Source organism: Musa acuminata, chromosome BXJ3-5 (genome assembly GCF_036884655.1).
Source record: "Musa acuminata AAA Group cultivar baxijiao chromosome BXJ3-5, Cavendish_Baxijiao_AAA, whole genome shotgun sequence".
NCBI lineage: Eukaryota > Viridiplantae > Streptophyta > Magnoliopsida > Zingiberales > Musaceae > Musa > Musa acuminata.
Window position 1 is genome coordinate 40541840 of NC_088353.1, and position 16994 is coordinate 40558833.

Below are 16994 nucleotides of genomic sequence, written 5' to 3' on the forward strand. Positions count from 1 at the left end.
AAATCGACCACTCGATCCCATCGCTTCATCATGCCGTCCACGCTGCCTAATCATTCTTGCATTTTTGTTGGTCTCTCTCTCTCTCTCTCTCTCTCTCTCTCGATCTTTTTCTTGGGTTTTCGTTACCGAAATCGATCGGTTCGCCGTCTCCTCTCATGGCGGAGGCCGTCGAGGCGCCCGCCGATCCTCAGTCGGAGCCGCGTGAGAGCCCTCGCGATGGATCCCCCTCTCAGCTGCCGCCGCCGCCGCCGCCTCCTAGGAGGGACGGGGACTCGAGGGATAGGAAGGGCGACTGGCTCCCGAGCCGGCGCGAGGACCACCACGATTCCAGAAGCAGCTCGCCGCCTCTCCCCCCGCCTCCGGCGTCGGGGCGGCCAAGGGGCGAGAAGGATCGGGAGTACCGTAGGCGGAGCAGCCCGAGCCCGCCGCCTTACCGTGACCGCCGACGCTCGCCTCCCCGCCGGTCCCCTCCGCCTGGATCCTTTAAGCGAGCCAGGAGGGATGATGGTGGATACGACCGGCGCCGGGGTAGCCCGAGAGGGGGTTATGTTCCAGATGACAGAAGGTGAACAAGAAATTTTTGCTTCCTTTTGTATTAAATGTTAGCCTCCTGCAAATAATTCATTCTTGGTGGAATTACGTGCTTAAGCCTCTAAAAAATGCAAATAATTTGCTTATAATTGCAGATACGGTTATGATTATGGTGGCGGTTATGATCGAGTTGGCTCGGGAAGTAGAGGTGGGTATGGTGATGAAAGGCCTTATGGTCGCCATATGTATCGTTCATCAGGTAACTGTTTATTGGTACTTGCTTATGGACTTGAATTGCTGTAGAAATTATTACGATGCAAAGGTACACTGAAAAGTACTATGCTTTTGAACTCTCTTCTGGTTAGTGGGTGAGTAATCTATGATCATGTTGGTCTCCAAACCAAGGAATCAAATGTCGGCTATATCTGTTATTATAGATGGGTATTTACTGGTCCAATCAAGGACCTGTGTCGGACCATATGAGACGGTGCCTATTGGTCTTTTTTGTTATTTTGAATGATACGGGGGGTTGGGTTGGCATACTGCTCAATATGTTGGTACTATACTGGTCCAACAAATTATCCAAACATATTCGACATTAATAACAATAATTTCTCTATTGCATTTCATAGGTGTAGTTCCTATCCAAAGACAAGCTTGTAAGGAATTTATGTTGAGAAAGTCCTTGTGGGTGTTTGTGTGCTAAAGAGTGGCATTTCCTAGGTTTTAAAAAAAAATGATGCACAGTCCATGTAGTTCTCTCATACTAAGCCTCATTTGACAATGTTTTGGCGTAATTCAAAAACTCATACTATTTAAGTTTTAAAAGTTGTGTTGGTGGATATTAAGTAAAATTGGCAAAATGTTTTTTATTGCATTTCTTCTGAAAATCGTCAGATTAATGTTTGTGACTTGCTTAATTTATAGGCTCTAGGACCATTGTGTCTATGTGTAATTGCATTTGCAGCTCCTGTTCCTGCTTCAACAACATAGCAGTGGCTAGAGCAGCTATTTGTCATGCTCAGCACTGGCACAGCTGCCATCACTTTTATTGATTTTTCCACAGGTCATGTCAGAATTCTTTCCTAATACAAAATTAACAAACCGTAATGTTCCAAATATCTGGGATCATAAGGATCTTTTCCTATCATTAAGCTCTATGTACGACAAAAAAATATTCTTGTGCAAGGAAAAAATCTTCTCTTATAATGCATGAAATTTAACTTATGTTCACTTAGAATTTCTTGAGGAGCAATGCACAGTTGGCAATCAAATAACAATTATCAAATGAGAGGTTAGTTAATCTGAAGTAGTGATGTCGGTATAGATGAATGAGCATTGGATCTTAATTCTTTTCTTTTTACCATAGCTTATAAGCATAAACACGGTTAGAATAAAGGAACTGTTACGTACTGATGGTATACATTAAAAGACCTTTCTAATAAACAGAAGTTTGAAGTCCAAGATGAATTAGTTTGACAAACAATTTGACCCTGAAAATTATCATACTGTTTGATTGAAAAAATGAATCAAAGAGAAAATAATTACCTCCTGGTTGATCCCAAAACAATATCACTATTGAACTTAACCTAGAGATCCAGATAAATCCAAATTACATTCCAGTTTAAATCAATAAAAATTAAGAAAACTTGACTTGAATTACAACTCATTTGAACTCAAATCTTTTTCTAAAAGACTTGGTTTCTTTAAATCTATCTAACTTGTAGTGAACTCAGTTTAAATTAACCAAGTTCCTTTGCAAGTGCACCAACTATTCAATTCATTTCAGCTATAGGTTATATTCAGCTTGATGCTAGTGTTGATCAAGAGCAACTTGCAAAGGGTAGATGTATCCCAGAATTTAGGCTTAGAATCAATTTGAAGACAAGCTTGGTTAATTTTAAGCTTTTCATGGCTATGGTTATTGGTTCAAAGTTGGATTGTATCCTGGTTCTTGAACATTGTATGCATACAAATTGGTATATTATGTGCAACTAGATCCAAGCTTTGATTCACCCATTGTAGGGTTTTCATTTTGTTTGGTGTCCTTCAGTCTAAATTTGGTTACATGAGAGACTTTTATTCTATTTGGGAATTGATTTTAACCAAGCTTGATAGAATTGTAGGCCCCATCAAGCTAAGTGGTTTATGCATCTGCTTTAGATTTCTGTCTTGTAAAATATTTTCCATGTATTAGAATCATTTAATGTCAATTTTAAGCATGCACCTTTTGTTGGAGGTGTCTAAGCAAAGTAACTTAGTAGTTACTAGTTTAAAATTTGTTCAAATGAATTAAAATGATTTACTAGTTACTATTTAAGATAATATTGTCTTTTGTAAATTTTAAGTTTTCAAATTCTTATGCTTTCCATGTGCATAATCTCCAGATTTGCCTGATTCAGGACATGGTGGTTATGGTGATGGCCCTGAGTTTATTCAAAGGTTTGTCTTTTGTTGTTTGTTTTAACTTAAATGTGGTTTGTTATGGCCCTTAGTGTTGAGTTACTTGAGGTGTATTGTCCTTGTTGTCATATTTCATTATAAGTATCTTTTCTTTTTATGTCTTAGTTTATTCTTATTGATTTTCTTTTGGCATAGGCACATTCATTTTAACTTGTAATATCTTGATCATGAGATTATGATACCTAAAATGTTAGCAAATCTAGGTAATCAATATTTTCTGCAGACGCCCTTTTTTTCAGTCTTAAATTTTCTGATGACACTATTTTGGTATGTTACAAGGGATTATCTTAATATATGTATTTTTTTGAGTAAATTTTAGTTTCTTAAGGTGGTACTTTGTTTTTATTAATGTATGATAATATCTTTCATAATCGGTAATCCTACATTAGTCATTAAGATTGCCCAGAAAGAAAAAAAAAACAAAATAAAAGACATTGTAAGTTCTTCAATATTACTGCTAACTTTTTTTGGATTGAAATCATTCACATTTGTTAGTCTATTAGACTTGATTTGTAGAGTCCTCAAGATAACTGTTCATAGCATTGGCCAATTCTAATGGACTAATGGATCGTCAAATCCAGTTCGTATAAAATGAGGAACAAAGGACTTTGATGTTCGAAAAATCAATAGGATAAAACATAAAGAAATTGAAGGATAGAAAAGTGGGAAAAAGTTAAAAAAATCAAAATAGTGATTGCAAAGAGAGGAGACCCATCGCATAAGCCACTAGCCATCATATTCATCATATACTTTCATAAATGGTCTGTATTTTGATGCAATAGACAAGGAAGAAGATTGATAAAATGAGAAATAGTTGCAATTATTTTCTTGAGAAGTTAATAGTCATTATCATTTCTTATTTTGTCTATTTTTTCCCTTAATCTCTTGGGTTGTTTACAAAGTAATGAGCCTCCTTTGCTTCTCAATCCCAGTTTTTTTTTTTTTTTTTGTAATTTCTCTGGTTTCCTATCCCTTCTATTTTTTTTCCTTTTCATCATATTGGTTCTTTGGGAATAAACGTCATTCATCCCTTCTATTTATTTTTAAGAGTGAGAAATTAGTTTGGAATTGATAAAAACTTGACTTCAATCAAGATTAGTAAGTTTAGTTAAGCTTGACTGATTTTGCTATATGAACTCATCATTAGAATCTTTTGCATTATCTCCCTTATCTAGATCTTCAAGTTAATTTTCTATGAACTAGTATTACCAACAGGAATAAGTTTGTAAGAAATTTTCTGTTTTTTTAATTTGGGTGTTCAGAAAAAAAAGATTGATTAGACAACAATGTGGAGATCGTCTCATTGTATCTAGTTGAGCAGCCAAAGCTCTACTTATTAGCTACATGTTAAATCCCAACAAGAATATAGTGGTTATGCTTTGCCGTACGGTTACTGGATTTAGAGAAATATAGGAACAGTTTTTATACTTGTGCTACTTGTATGCTTTTAAGAATCATGATGAAGGAAAAGAAAAGGTGTTACACAAATTGTTGGTTAAATTCACTGACTATCAACAAGATGGGTCTAATTTAGTCCATACCGGGAAACAAGTATCCAAACTTATATGGGTTGGTGTTCCAACAAAAACAGAAAATGGTTTCTGTGCATATTGAAACAAGTATCCAAACTTATAAGGTTTGGTGTTCCAACAAAAAAGAAAAGAAAAAAGGATTTCTGTTCATATTTTGTAGTTGGAATGACAAAATTGATTGAGGCTTTTGTCGATCTCAGAAGTCAAATTTGACTTGTAATGATATATCTCACGATTGCATTTATCACCAAATCTTCGTTTTTTTTTTCTTAATTTCTTCCTCCTTTTCCTTTTCTTGTTTTTCCTAGAAGTATGACAGCCTGCTGGTGGTTCTTTCAATGTTTTTCTCTGTGTTAGATCCTTCTTGTTTTATCTTCTTTCCAGAGATTTGAATGTGTTATTTTGATGCCAAGTTCCCACCCATCTATTGCTTCATCTCTCTCTATGGATCCTCTCTCTCTCTCTCTCTGTTTAACTATACGTTATATATCTCCATGTGCAGAGTCTGTGCCTCTTTTCACCAGGTTAATGAACTTCAAATACAATCAGTAGTTTGTACTGAAGCATTTTTCCATTTAATGGATTTTTGCACCTTTCAAGTCCTTAGTTAACAAGGACCAATCTCATATTATTATAATATCCTGTTATTCTTCCAGGGGAGGTTTGATGTCATACAAGCAGTTCATTCAAGAACTTGAAGATGATATTTCACCTGCTGAAGCTGAGTGCAGGTACATATCAAAAGGAAAATAGTTACCACCTTAAAGAGTGAGTTTTTCAGTGAGCACTGTTGATGATGTCACCAATCTTGCGTCTTTTGGCTAATTCAGTTGTCAGATTGTATTTCCAATTTTTCATTAGTTTAGCTTGTAAGAGCACTCAATCATAATTCTGGTTGTTTAGGTACAAAGAATACAGATCTGAGTACATTTCCACTCAGAAGCAAGCTTATTTTGAAGCTCATAAGGAAGAACAATGGTATATAATGCCTAAACCTTTCTAAATATTACTTCATTTTCAGATGCTGTGTATGTGATCTATTTGAAGCCTTTCTTGTACATTGTTTAATGATTTTTGACATCCTTATTGGTTAGGCTAAAAGACAAATATCATCCAACTAACTTGGTGGCAGTCATTGAAAGGTTAGTGTTGGTATATGCAACTACTTGGTACTTTAAGCAGATGACAGTTGCTAATTGTATGTCCTTCCAATTTTTTCCTTCTTTCTACTTATTTGCCTGAAGGGTTTGTCCTTCCAATTTTCTTGTGCTTCAACCAGATGAATTTTTATGCTTGTCTTTTTGTCATATTGTTATGCTAGTTCGAATTCAATGTTTCTGTGCTTCTTAAATATTCTTGTTACGACACTTTCATTGTTATCAATGGCTGTTAAATAAGATTACAGGAGGAAGGAACAGGCTAGGTCTATCGCGAAGGAATTTTTACTTGATTTGCAGAGTGGAATACTTGACCTGTAAGATTTTTTTTTGCAGTCCTCATTTATGCTCTTTAAAGGTTTGTCGTGCCATGACTTATCCTCTGCTTATGTTATCAGTGGACCTGGATCAACAGCTTCATCAGCTAACAAATCTGGAAATGGTAGTGAACCAAACTCTGAAGATGAGGCTGGCCCTAGTGGCAAAAGGAGAAGACACGATAGGGGGCCGGCAAAAGAAAATGAGCTACTTTCTGCCACCCCCAAGGCTCACCCAGTTAGTTCTGAGCCACGGAGAATACAAAGTGACGTAGAACAAGCTCAGGCCTTGGTCCGTAAACTTGACATAGAAAAGGGTATCCAGGATAATGTTCTTTCTAGTAGTGGCCATGATAAGTTGGATGCAGAAAAATCACATGGGGGATCCATGGGGCCAATTGTAATTATACGTGGCTTGGCCACTGTCAAGGGCCTTGAGGGTGTTGAGTTGTTAGATACTTTGATTACTTATCTATGGCGTGTCCATGGCTTGGATTACTATGGCATGTCTGAAGCATCTGAAGCAAAGGGTCTTCGACATGTTAGAGCTGACAATAAGACTCATGATGGAACTAATGCTAGTGCATCTGATTGGGAAAAGAAACTTGATTCATTCTGGCTGGCAAGATTGCAAGGTCAGGATCCGTTGGAAACATTAACAGCCAAAGATAAGATTGATGCAGCAGCTACTGAGGCCCTAGATCCTTTTGTGAGGAAAATACGAGATGAAAAATATGGTTGGAAGTATGGATGTGGAGCCAAGGGCTGTACTAAGCTTTTCCATGCTCCTGAATTTGTTCATAAGCATCTCAGACTAAAACACCCAGACCTTGCGATTGAGCTGACCTCAAAAGTTCGAGAGGATCTGTATTTTCAAAATTATATGAAGTAAGCATCTAGCTGATGCTCTGCCTGGAAATTAAGAGCAATAATTAATGGATAATTAATCACTTTGCTTCTGTATTTAATGCAGTGATCCCAGTGCACCTGGTGGAACACCTGTCATGCAGCAATCTGCATCAGTAAGTTTTCTTTCTTTGTTGCTAAGCAAGCATACTTTATTTTGTTCACAAGAGTGTTAATCTATTATTCTTTACTTGCATGTGTTTTATCTTTGCAGTCTTGTAAATTCAATGCACGTCTACTGCTATCAAGGTTTTTTGAGGTTTGTAAAATCAGGATTGACCATTAAAAAAATTGGGAAGCTGAACACGTGCCATTCAAAGAGATTAAAACATCATTAAAAATGAAAAATCACAAAAAGAGAAAATTGGGAGGTATAGAAATTAGAAATATAATGCATAAATTTAAAAATAAATAATTACTACTTTTTTACATAATATATTGTGAATGTTAACATTTAGCTTAACCAAGGATCGTAATTTCATATCGTACTAGAGTTTCAAGCGTAGCTCGGTACGGTATGGTATAGAGTACCGAGCGGTACACCAGGGGCGTTGCCTCCTTTTTCTGCCCGCGTGGGGAGAAGAAACCGAGGTTTCCTTCTCCCCGCGCAAAAAAGGGCGACGAGGCGACGTCTCGTAGTCGCCTCGTTGCCTTATTCCTTTTGCCCACGTGGGAAGAAGAAGCATCGCCTCAACGAGGCGAGGCTTCTTCTCTCCGTGATGTCGCCGAGGCTTCTTCTCCCCGAGCGGATAAGAAGTCGCCGACGATGCTGAGGCGTCGTCGCCTCAAACGAGAAGGAGGCGACATCTCATTTGCGGCGTCCAACGAGGTAGGGTGGCGGCTGATCGGGATCGTCGAGGGAGAGCGGCGTCGGATCTCCAGGCTCTCCCTTCTGTTCTCCCTTTTCTTTCTTCTCCCTCGGCTAATACCACTCGATAGTAGGTGGCAATGGTCGAAATCGACCATCACCGATCGATTTAGGGTGGTAACGGGGCGGAAGCAGTCCCAATCGATGGTACCGCCCGGTAGCGAGCGGTCCATGTACCGGTCTGCTAGCGGATCGGTATGTATTGCTTGGTACGGGTAGTATTATTCGAAATTAAAGTCCTTGAGCTTAACTATTTAAGTTTTCTGATTACATTTTGGATTATATTGTTATTAATAACTTTGATTTGATATATGTTGTATATCACTATGTATGAATTCATTATCTTTAGAAATTTTTTATTAACACTCTACCACTTAATCAAATTTTTAGTTGCTATTGGAAATTTGAAGCATGTGCAGTCATTAACTAGGATAATTGGGATTAAGAAAATATATGGTTTGCATCTTTAGAGATGCTGAGAGGAGGGTTGAACATTTAGGTTCAATTGCTGGACAAGAAATTTCCGAAAGTATAAATGATAGATATTTATTATTTAGCATCTAGAGACACTGATGACAATATTGTCTATGCAGCAAAAACACTTGGAAAAAGAAAAAAAGTAATCTTATTAGCCATTTTTAACCCTTCAATGATTTTTAAATTAAAATATTTTGCAGTTTGAAAGCAACACATAGATAGCCAAGTGCTGCTAAATTGTGTTGTTATGATGTGGTCTATCAGAAATTATAAAATAAAAAAAATTTGCATGAGTGAATTACTTGGGGATGGTTTTGATTGAGGCAAAAGTGTGGTCTGGGCTGTTAGAAAGAATAGAATAAAAATGAATTAATTAGGGATAGTTTGCTTGAGGCCATAAGGGGAATTCATTTTAGTTGGTATTAATATATTTGAGTTCTTTAAATGCACCAAAACGATATGAGTTAATCAGAATTAATGTTTGCCAGTAGAGGTAAAGGAAGACTTATAAATCTTTGTTAGAAACAATATAAGAAGACTTGATGACTTCTAATTTGACTGGTAATATGTCTCTCATCAATAAAATATCTATGGAGTCAACCTCGAATTTTGGGATTGTATGGTTTGTAGCTGTTTCTCACATTCAAACCTAGTCATTTTTTTTAATTATGTTGTTACAATTTAGTATCTCATGATATTTAATTTTTGCACTTATTACTTTCCTTTGTTATATAAGATTTTATTATCTGTTTATGTAACTCTTGTTCTGATGCATTTTTTATCCTATGGATTAACTTATATTAATTACTAACCAACCATTTCTTGTTTATATAAGATGCTATTTGTACTAGTTTGGAACTTATGTGCAATTATCACTTGATTTCTATTATCGCATTTTATGTTCTCAGAATGCTAATTTTGCTACTTATATACGCTAAAAGAGAGATTACGTACCTATGTGCCACAATCATTTACATGTGGATTTCAAAATTGTATTATCATGCTTTGCAACTTTACTGCAGAAGGTGAAAATACAAAGACGGAAAGCATTGTTGGGTGACCGGCTGAGAGATGAACATGGCAACCGCAGGGATCTTGACAGGAATCATAGAGATGGTGACAGGGACGATATGACTGACAATTCGCCTCGTGATGCCAATGGTGCCATGGAGGGGGAGAATCATGAAAAATCTCCATATGATACCTATGGTGGCCAAGGTTTGCATGGTTCTTTTCCTTCGGATGTTCCTCCTCCACCATTGTTGGTGCCCGTTCCCGGTGCTGGGTGAGTGAGCAGTTTCCAGAGTCTGATTCAACCTGTAACATGGTGCTTGTCTGATCATTTAGCATCTTTTATAGCCCGCTGGGACCTTTTGTCCCTGCCCCACCAGAGGTTGCCATCCGAATGCTGAGGGAGACTGGTGGACCCTCATCATTCGAATCTAATGGTGGACCTCGTGGTATCAAAGGAAGACTCGGTCCGCAAGTGAGTGTTCCAGCCCCAATTCTTCCCTCACCAGCATTCCGACATGATCCCCGTCGGATAAGAAGGTTTGTATTGATGCACGGTTATATTACTTGCCTCTCTCAGTGACCATATATCTATGGGGTCAAAAAATGTTTTGTGTTTTCCAACAACAGCCACTGTGTTTTAACATGAACTAATTTTTTTTCCTTCTGAAGAAATATTTAGCTGATTAGTATCTTGTATTTGCAGTTATCAAGATCTTGATGCGCCAGAGGACGATGTGACTGTCATAGACTACAGGAGCTTATAGGCTCCCTCAGTTCCTGTTCATCGTTTGTGCTGTCGACTCCAAGCTGACTTGTTACTTTTTTTGTAATATGATCACATCTCTTTTGCATGAAGTATTCATTTGTGGGCAGAAGGGATGATGTTACCGAAATGACAATGTTTTGGTTATGCTATTGCCAGCTTTGGATGAGGGATGAGCTGAAGCTGAACAAGTTCTAGGGATGACCAGAATGTCCATGTCAGAGGTCATCTCTCAGTCAAAACACTTTGAATGAAGCCCATTAACTGATCGAAGTGGAACGTTCTCCTTGTTGGTCCAACTGGACTTGAATGGCTTCGAGTCGATCCATGGTCTTATGTTGCGTGAAGAATTTTGGCTATGGTTATGTGACCGGAATTAATAGTTCAATAATCGATCAATAATTGACAGTATCAGTCACAATCTCATATCCTTCAAAACTGGAACCAACGGACGAGGCCATCTTCATCGAAGGATTCAATGCAAACCGTAACCTACAACTTTGCACAAATACACGCGTCCAGCGCCGACTAGGACACGAATACCAGCGCGTGTACACGAAAGGGTTTGTTTCCTCTTTTCTGTTTTTCGCCTTTGTACCACCTTTGACGAAGTCAAAGCCATGTGCGTCACGCGGTCATACGGGCTTTAAGATGATCCTGTCCAACTCCGATTTTGTCGGCTCTGATGTGAATTGTAAGCTTCCATTTAGAGTTGGATATGGAGAGGATCCACATTAGCAACCGGAGATAAACCTCTAAAAGTTTGAAATTAATTGGGTAATTGGTATGAAAAAGCCCATCTTCTTTGGTTTTTCTTTCCCCTCGGATGATATCTATCCCTCTTCAGCTTTTGATTTGATGCTTTTATTTTTCTCTAATACTTAAAATATCTCTTTTATTTCTCTTAATAAAATAGTTCTCGTCTATACCTCATCGATTGGTCTATAGGGTGTATTGATCCAACTCGATATATGGATCTATATAGTAATATGATCTGATTTATTTTTTTTTAAATTAAATCATTATAATGTTTAATCTGTACCTTTTTTCCTCTCCTCTCCCAAAGAGCGGATGAGATACTATGGGGTACGAAATGAGAAAAAAGAATTAAGATATGCGAGGAGTTGAAATAGTCAAAAAGAGCTAACTATTGACGAGGGGAGAAGAGGGATGCATTTGCATTACAAGTGGAACGTAAAGGAGACGAAAGATCAGGTCAAATCCAAATCTAACTTGTTGTGCATGAGCAAGAACCGATCCACAAGGGAGCCATATTATAATAATGGACGAGAGTTGAATTTAGCTTATTGGGAATAAAATTAAGTAAATTACAGAAACTTTGGCATACTAAATCGAAAATTTGAAAAGCGATATCAATTAGTTTTTTTCGGAAAATCACCTAAATTAATTTTTATAATTCTATTTAATTTCTCTCTCTTCTCTTCGTTGTCGTCTTCGTCGTCGTCCACCGTCTTCGGTTTTCGTCGCAGCCACAAACCAAACCACAAAACCCGGCGTTTGTTTGTTTCTTCTCCGCCTTCATCATTCCTCCTCCTCCTCCTCCTCTCTCGCCCCCCTCTCTAGGGTTGTTCTTCCCCTTCCGTTCCCCCCTTTTTCTCTCCTCCGTGGCGTTTCTTCTTTTGATTTATCTGTCGATCGTTCCTGTTTTGGCGCGTTCGGAGCCACTCTTTACGATCCGCAGGTGGTAGGTTCGGGTTTCGACTTGGATCGTCTGACGGACGATGCAGATTCTTGGCAAGCCGTGATCTCTCGAAGGCCTAATCGGATCGGCTTTTGTTTGTTGTCTTCGTTCGTTTTCTCAAATTCGTCAGAGCAGAGACCGATGGGTCACTTGAGTTCCCTTGGTGGGATTCAGACGGACGCCGCTCCAGTTAGTGGTGGAGGACTCAGGTCCTCCGTTTTTCCTTTTCCTCATTCACAAAAAAAGATATATATATATATATCTTTTAATTGTCATCTTGTTTTGTTTCCATCAGCTATCTGATAATCTCAGCTTCTGTTTGTGGTTGATCTTTAGATGGTAATGTTCTATGAAATGCTTTTCTTGTTATCTAGACCTAACTAATGTATTTTTTCAAAGGAATTTGTGTGGATATGAGCAGTGACTTGTTGCAGATGATATTCTAGTGTCATGTTAGCTTCTTCCAGACGATAGTCTAGTGTCATGCTTTGCAGATTTTTGTGACATAATGATGATTTTATATTTCATAAGAAAATAGTTTGGCTATACTCCTTTGCAATTGTTTGAATAAGATGTGCCGTCAGAAAGTTTTCAAGTTTTTATTTAGATGATGTACTTAATTTTCTCTCCCTGTCTCTCTCCCTCTGTAAATTTTGGTATGATGAAATTGAAAGATGTTGGATCACACAAGACAGATTCTGTGTTTGTTTGTGCTATTGAGCATGTTATTTGTGTCAGGGCATTGTGTTTGTTAACAAGCTATGACACGATAGTTAAAAGTTCAGCTGGTCATGTTGCTAATTAGCTAACGTATGATGAAATTGAAAGATGTTGGATCACACAAGACAGATTCAGTGTTTGTTTGTGCTATTGAACATGTTATTTGTGTCAGGGCATTGTGTTTCTTAACAAGCTATGACACGATAGTTAAAAGTTCAGCTGGTCATGTTGCTCTAACGTATTCAATTCTTGTTCTCTTCATTGCAGTCAGAATGGGAAGTTCAGTTATGGGTATGCAAGCTCTCCTGGGAAAAGGGCTTCAATGGAAGACTTTTATGAAACAAGAATTGATGGTGTTGATGGAGAAATTGTTGGCTTGTTTGGAGTTTTTGATGGTAAGGTATTCCTTCCCCTTAGGGAAATAGAAAAAACTTGGGTTTAGAACTGTTCAGGTATATACCTGTAGGTAGGTGATGTGTCCTATATCTTTTGCATTTTATGCAAAAATAGCCATAGTGCACTGACTGTGCTTTTGTCCAGGGATTTCACATGCTTATCACATGTCTAATGCTTGATCTCTTAAATTGGAAAGTTTGATATATGTACAATGCCCTAATCTTTGGCATACATTCAGGTCATGGTGGTGCTCGAGCGGCAGAGTACGTTAAAGCGCACCTCTTCAGCAATTTGATTAGACATCCCAAGTTCATTAGTGATACCAAGTCAGCTATAGGTATTTCCTTGTTCGCTATTTTATGATGTGTTTATCTTTTATCTTGGTTTTTTGTCAGCATATTTAGTTATCTAATCAATTTGATCTGTTCTGTTATCTTGCAGCTGATGCATACAGCCATACAGACTCAGAGTTTCTGAAATCTGAGAATAGTCAGAATCGTGATGCTGGCTCAACTGCTTCCACTGCCATCCTTGTTGGCGATCGTTTGTTGGTTGCAAATGTTGGGGATTCTAGGGCTGTTATATGTAGAGGAGGGAAGGGTAAGCCCAACAAATATGATGCATCTTTATGTTAATTTGTTTCTATAGATATGAAACCAAAGAATGTAGATTTTGTTGGCTTTATATGGACATTTTGTGCATCATATAGTACTTATATGAAAGACTGCCTGTACCAGTAAATATTTATTTATTATTATTTTTTCTAGTGTATTCAGTGGTACAAATTGGTTATACCATTTGGTACACTGGCATCATATGGGTTCAGCCAGCTGTAGACTTGAAATTCAAAAACCTTTTTATGGCCACTATATAAGTTGCTGAACAATTATTAGTCACTTGCTGTTTATAGATGTGTTTTATGCATATCAACAATAGGAAAGACAGTTGTTGTACCTTAATGTTGATATGTTTTATGCATATCAACAGTTGAAATATGAGATAACTGTAAGAATTCTCTTACGGGGATATAAGTATAGTTTCGGACAAAATCGAGTGGTTTCACTCCATTTGTGTACCGGTTGGCTGTTGAGCCGGTAAATACCAGTTCATATCGACTGATATGCATGAATATGAATCCTTGATTGTACAATAATGAAATTCATAACAATGTCTTGTATTTTAGGTAAGATATGCATTTCACTGAATGGCTCAACCATTGTTTTCCAATCAATTATGGTAAAAAAAGTTTCATTTGTGTTTCAATAGTTTTTAATTCTTTTCATGACATAATAATATATCGCTCCCAGGAACCAGCATTCTCTTTTTTTTTTTGTTTATGTAGAAATCAGCTCTTAAAAGTTAAAAAGATATTGCATTCATGTGTCAAAACCAACACTTGACCAGTAAGAAAGGTTTCCTTATCTGTAATCGAGTCTTCAGGTTGTATTTCAAGTTATTTTTGTTGTACTGTTGTTGCTGACTATGACTCCATAGGCAATTTAAAACTTCGGAGAGGATTAAAATTCACGACTGTGTTAAAGGGTTATCATAAATATTTACCTAATCTGTTACATATTTCTTCTTTTCTTATTATAATAAAAGAAGTTGGAGTTTCCTTTTTTAATCATAAAGAAAATGCTAGTTGAAAGTACATGAGGCATGGAAATGGTCATGGGATATGGACAAGCAGACCTGGTAAATTTTGAGAACCCACTAGTATGAATAACTGTTAAGCACATTGGTATGTTAGATTTTATTTTCTGTTCTGAAAAGCCATGCTTTACCTCTCACTTCTCTTCCCAGAGTTGTATTTACAGTACAAATGCCTTGTAGTGTCGCCAGCCTACTTTGGTTTATAGCCAGCTTGCCGATGGATTTTAAGTTAGTGTACAAGTAAATTTACTGTAGATGTTTTGGAGCTCTGATCATCTGAAATGTGTGGTCTGTATTTCACTACACGAGGAAGCCAAGAAATTTTGCATATCTAGAACAAGGGACAGGTTATGTTGGGTCAGGTTGATACAGGGTTGTAAAAGAACAGACTGACTTTTCCAGACAAACCTACCAGTCAAGATTTATTGACCTGGGGCCAACTTGTTTAATTAGCAGGTTAGAGTTAAAATGTGCCAAATCAGCAGGTTTAGTTTATTAGAGTTATTATCATGGAAATACATGTGATCTGATACCCACTGATCAGACAATCAGATATTGGGTCTAAGATCTTTTGAGACCTGACCTACCATCAAGAAATTACTTTTTGACCTAAACTTGAGTCATGAACCAATGGGTCTTCTTCATTGGGTCTGGTTGACATGTAGCTTTCCAAGTGCTTGAAGGTTATGAAATTTATACCCATAGGCTAGTTTTTTCCATTTATGCTTTTAAGAAGCAAATTTTAATCATTATGTTGTTAGTTTTATCAGTTATATTTGGTATCTTAGCCACATAGCTTGTTTTGTTTCCTTAGATTTTTATACATGGATTTTTGTAGCATTTGCTGTCTCAAGGGATCACAAGCCCGATCAAACAGATGAGAGACAACGGATTGAAGATGCTGGAGGCTTTGTTATGTGGGCTGGTACTTACTTTCGTCTAGAATTCATTCTTCCTTCTCTGTCACTTAAATCCTAACAAATCCATAAGCGCAGGGACATGGCGGGTTGGTGGTGTTCTTGCTGTATCACGTGCATTTGGTGATAGGCTCTTGAAGCAGTTTGTTGTTGCAGACCCAGAAATACAGGTATTGATGTTTAATTTCTAGTAAATTATCATGTCGTTCTATAATCTGTATATTGTTATTATACATTGATCAAAAAGGATAGTAGCCTTCTCCTATCCTCTTTAAATCTTGCAACGGTAACTACAGGAAGAGGTCATTGATAATTCTCTGGAGTTTCTTATCCTTGCAAGTGATGGATTGTGGGATGTTGTCACAAATGAGGTAGTTTTACACTTTTGATTGATGTGACAGACTCCCGAGTCGTCAACTAAATCTCTCTTCTCTTGGAACATCGTTAGGAGGCTGTAGCCATGATACAATCCGTAGAGGACCCAGAACAAGCGGCAAAGAGACTGTTACAGGAAGCTTATCAAAGAGGAAGTGCAGACAATATCACTTGTGTTGTGGTACGTTTCATTGCCGGCCAGGAAAACACCACAACAGTGCAGCAGTAGTGCTCACTGCTGCTTAGTTCTCAGCGACGGAAACATTTCTGAGAAGTCAGATCAAATTGGAAGAGGGATAGATCGAAAAGCTACAGAGCTGCCAAAAAGAAAAACAATGGTAAATCTTTTGTTAGGCTGCAAAAGAAGGTTCAGTTGTGTTTCTGACCTACTGAATCGTGTTGTAGCAGAATTGTAGTTTGGAGTGTATTCAGGAGGACCTTTCTACATGTAATATACTGCCTAATGTTTGATTGCATCTACGTGAATCTCTGCAACCAATGTTAAAAATGGCATGCTCGGAAATTGTTGGAAGGTTATTAAACTGATATTTCCTCTTAATTCTGCATTCTGTGGTATGTGAATTAGAAGAGGATGACTGTTATGGGAGACTAGTGCAAGTATGTTCGGATTCGACTACTTCATTCGGAAAAATTAATCTTTCGCTCTATGTGATGAAGAAATTAATTAGAAATTTCAAAGACAAAATTGCCAAGCCTGTTTAGTTCACATCAACAATCAGGTTTGCTGTACTGATGTATCCGCTTGATACGGATAATATGTATCGACAGGATACTAAGATCGTTTTCTATCGGGCGGTACCGATCACTTGGTCCTATATGAGGGACCAATAATATTCGATCGGTAACAATAATATTCTCCAATTCTATAACAATGATTCAAAGTCGATGTTAGCATGAATCAAAGCTAAGAGGATCCTTTATTTGATGAGGCAAGAGATCTTTAACATCATTCATGTTTTATCATTGAGACAATAGAAGAAGAGGAAGCACATCTCTATCAGGAGAAAGAACCCCATTGGTCAAAACATAATGGAAGGAGCCGAACGGGAGCCGAACGACACCAAGTTAGACTGTTCTAGGAACTAGAGACACATAATCGTCATAGTAATCTGCCCAATGTACAAAGGCAAAGGCAAAGACAAAAGGGAAGATAGCATCACTTGCAGTGTTGGAAATAATCGA

At 37.7% G+C, this 16994-nt stretch overlaps 2 protein-coding genes across 2 annotated transcripts; both read left to right on the plus strand.

The window, feature by feature from the left end:
• Positions 1-48: 48 nt before the first annotated feature.
• On the plus strand, positions 49-10327 carry LOC135638703 (serrate RNA effector molecule-like). The gene is made up of 12 exons (XM_065151999.1): positions 49-565; positions 687-790; positions 2919-2973; positions 5183-5257; positions 5430-5504; positions 5621-5668; positions 5932-6000; positions 6082-6888; positions 6974-7022; positions 9274-9536; positions 9611-9802; positions 9969-10327. Exons 1-12 carry the CDS (start codon positions 156-158, stop codon positions 10027-10029), a joined length of 2208 nt encoding a protein of 735 aa, XP_065008071.1. The 5' UTR covers positions 49-155; the 3' UTR covers positions 10030-10327.
• A 1182-nt stretch (positions 10328-11509) lies between these two features.
• LOC135637552 (probable protein phosphatase 2C 59) lies at positions 11510-16350 on the plus strand. The gene is made up of 8 exons (XM_065150128.1): positions 11510-11939; positions 12718-12845; positions 13085-13183; positions 13288-13446; positions 15338-15424; positions 15495-15586; positions 15713-15787; positions 15865-16350. Exons 1-8 carry the CDS (start codon positions 11872-11874, stop codon positions 16018-16020), a joined length of 864 nt encoding a protein of 287 aa, XP_065006200.1. The 5' UTR covers positions 11510-11871; the 3' UTR covers positions 16021-16350.
• The last annotated feature ends 644 nt before the right edge of the window (positions 16351-16994 follow it).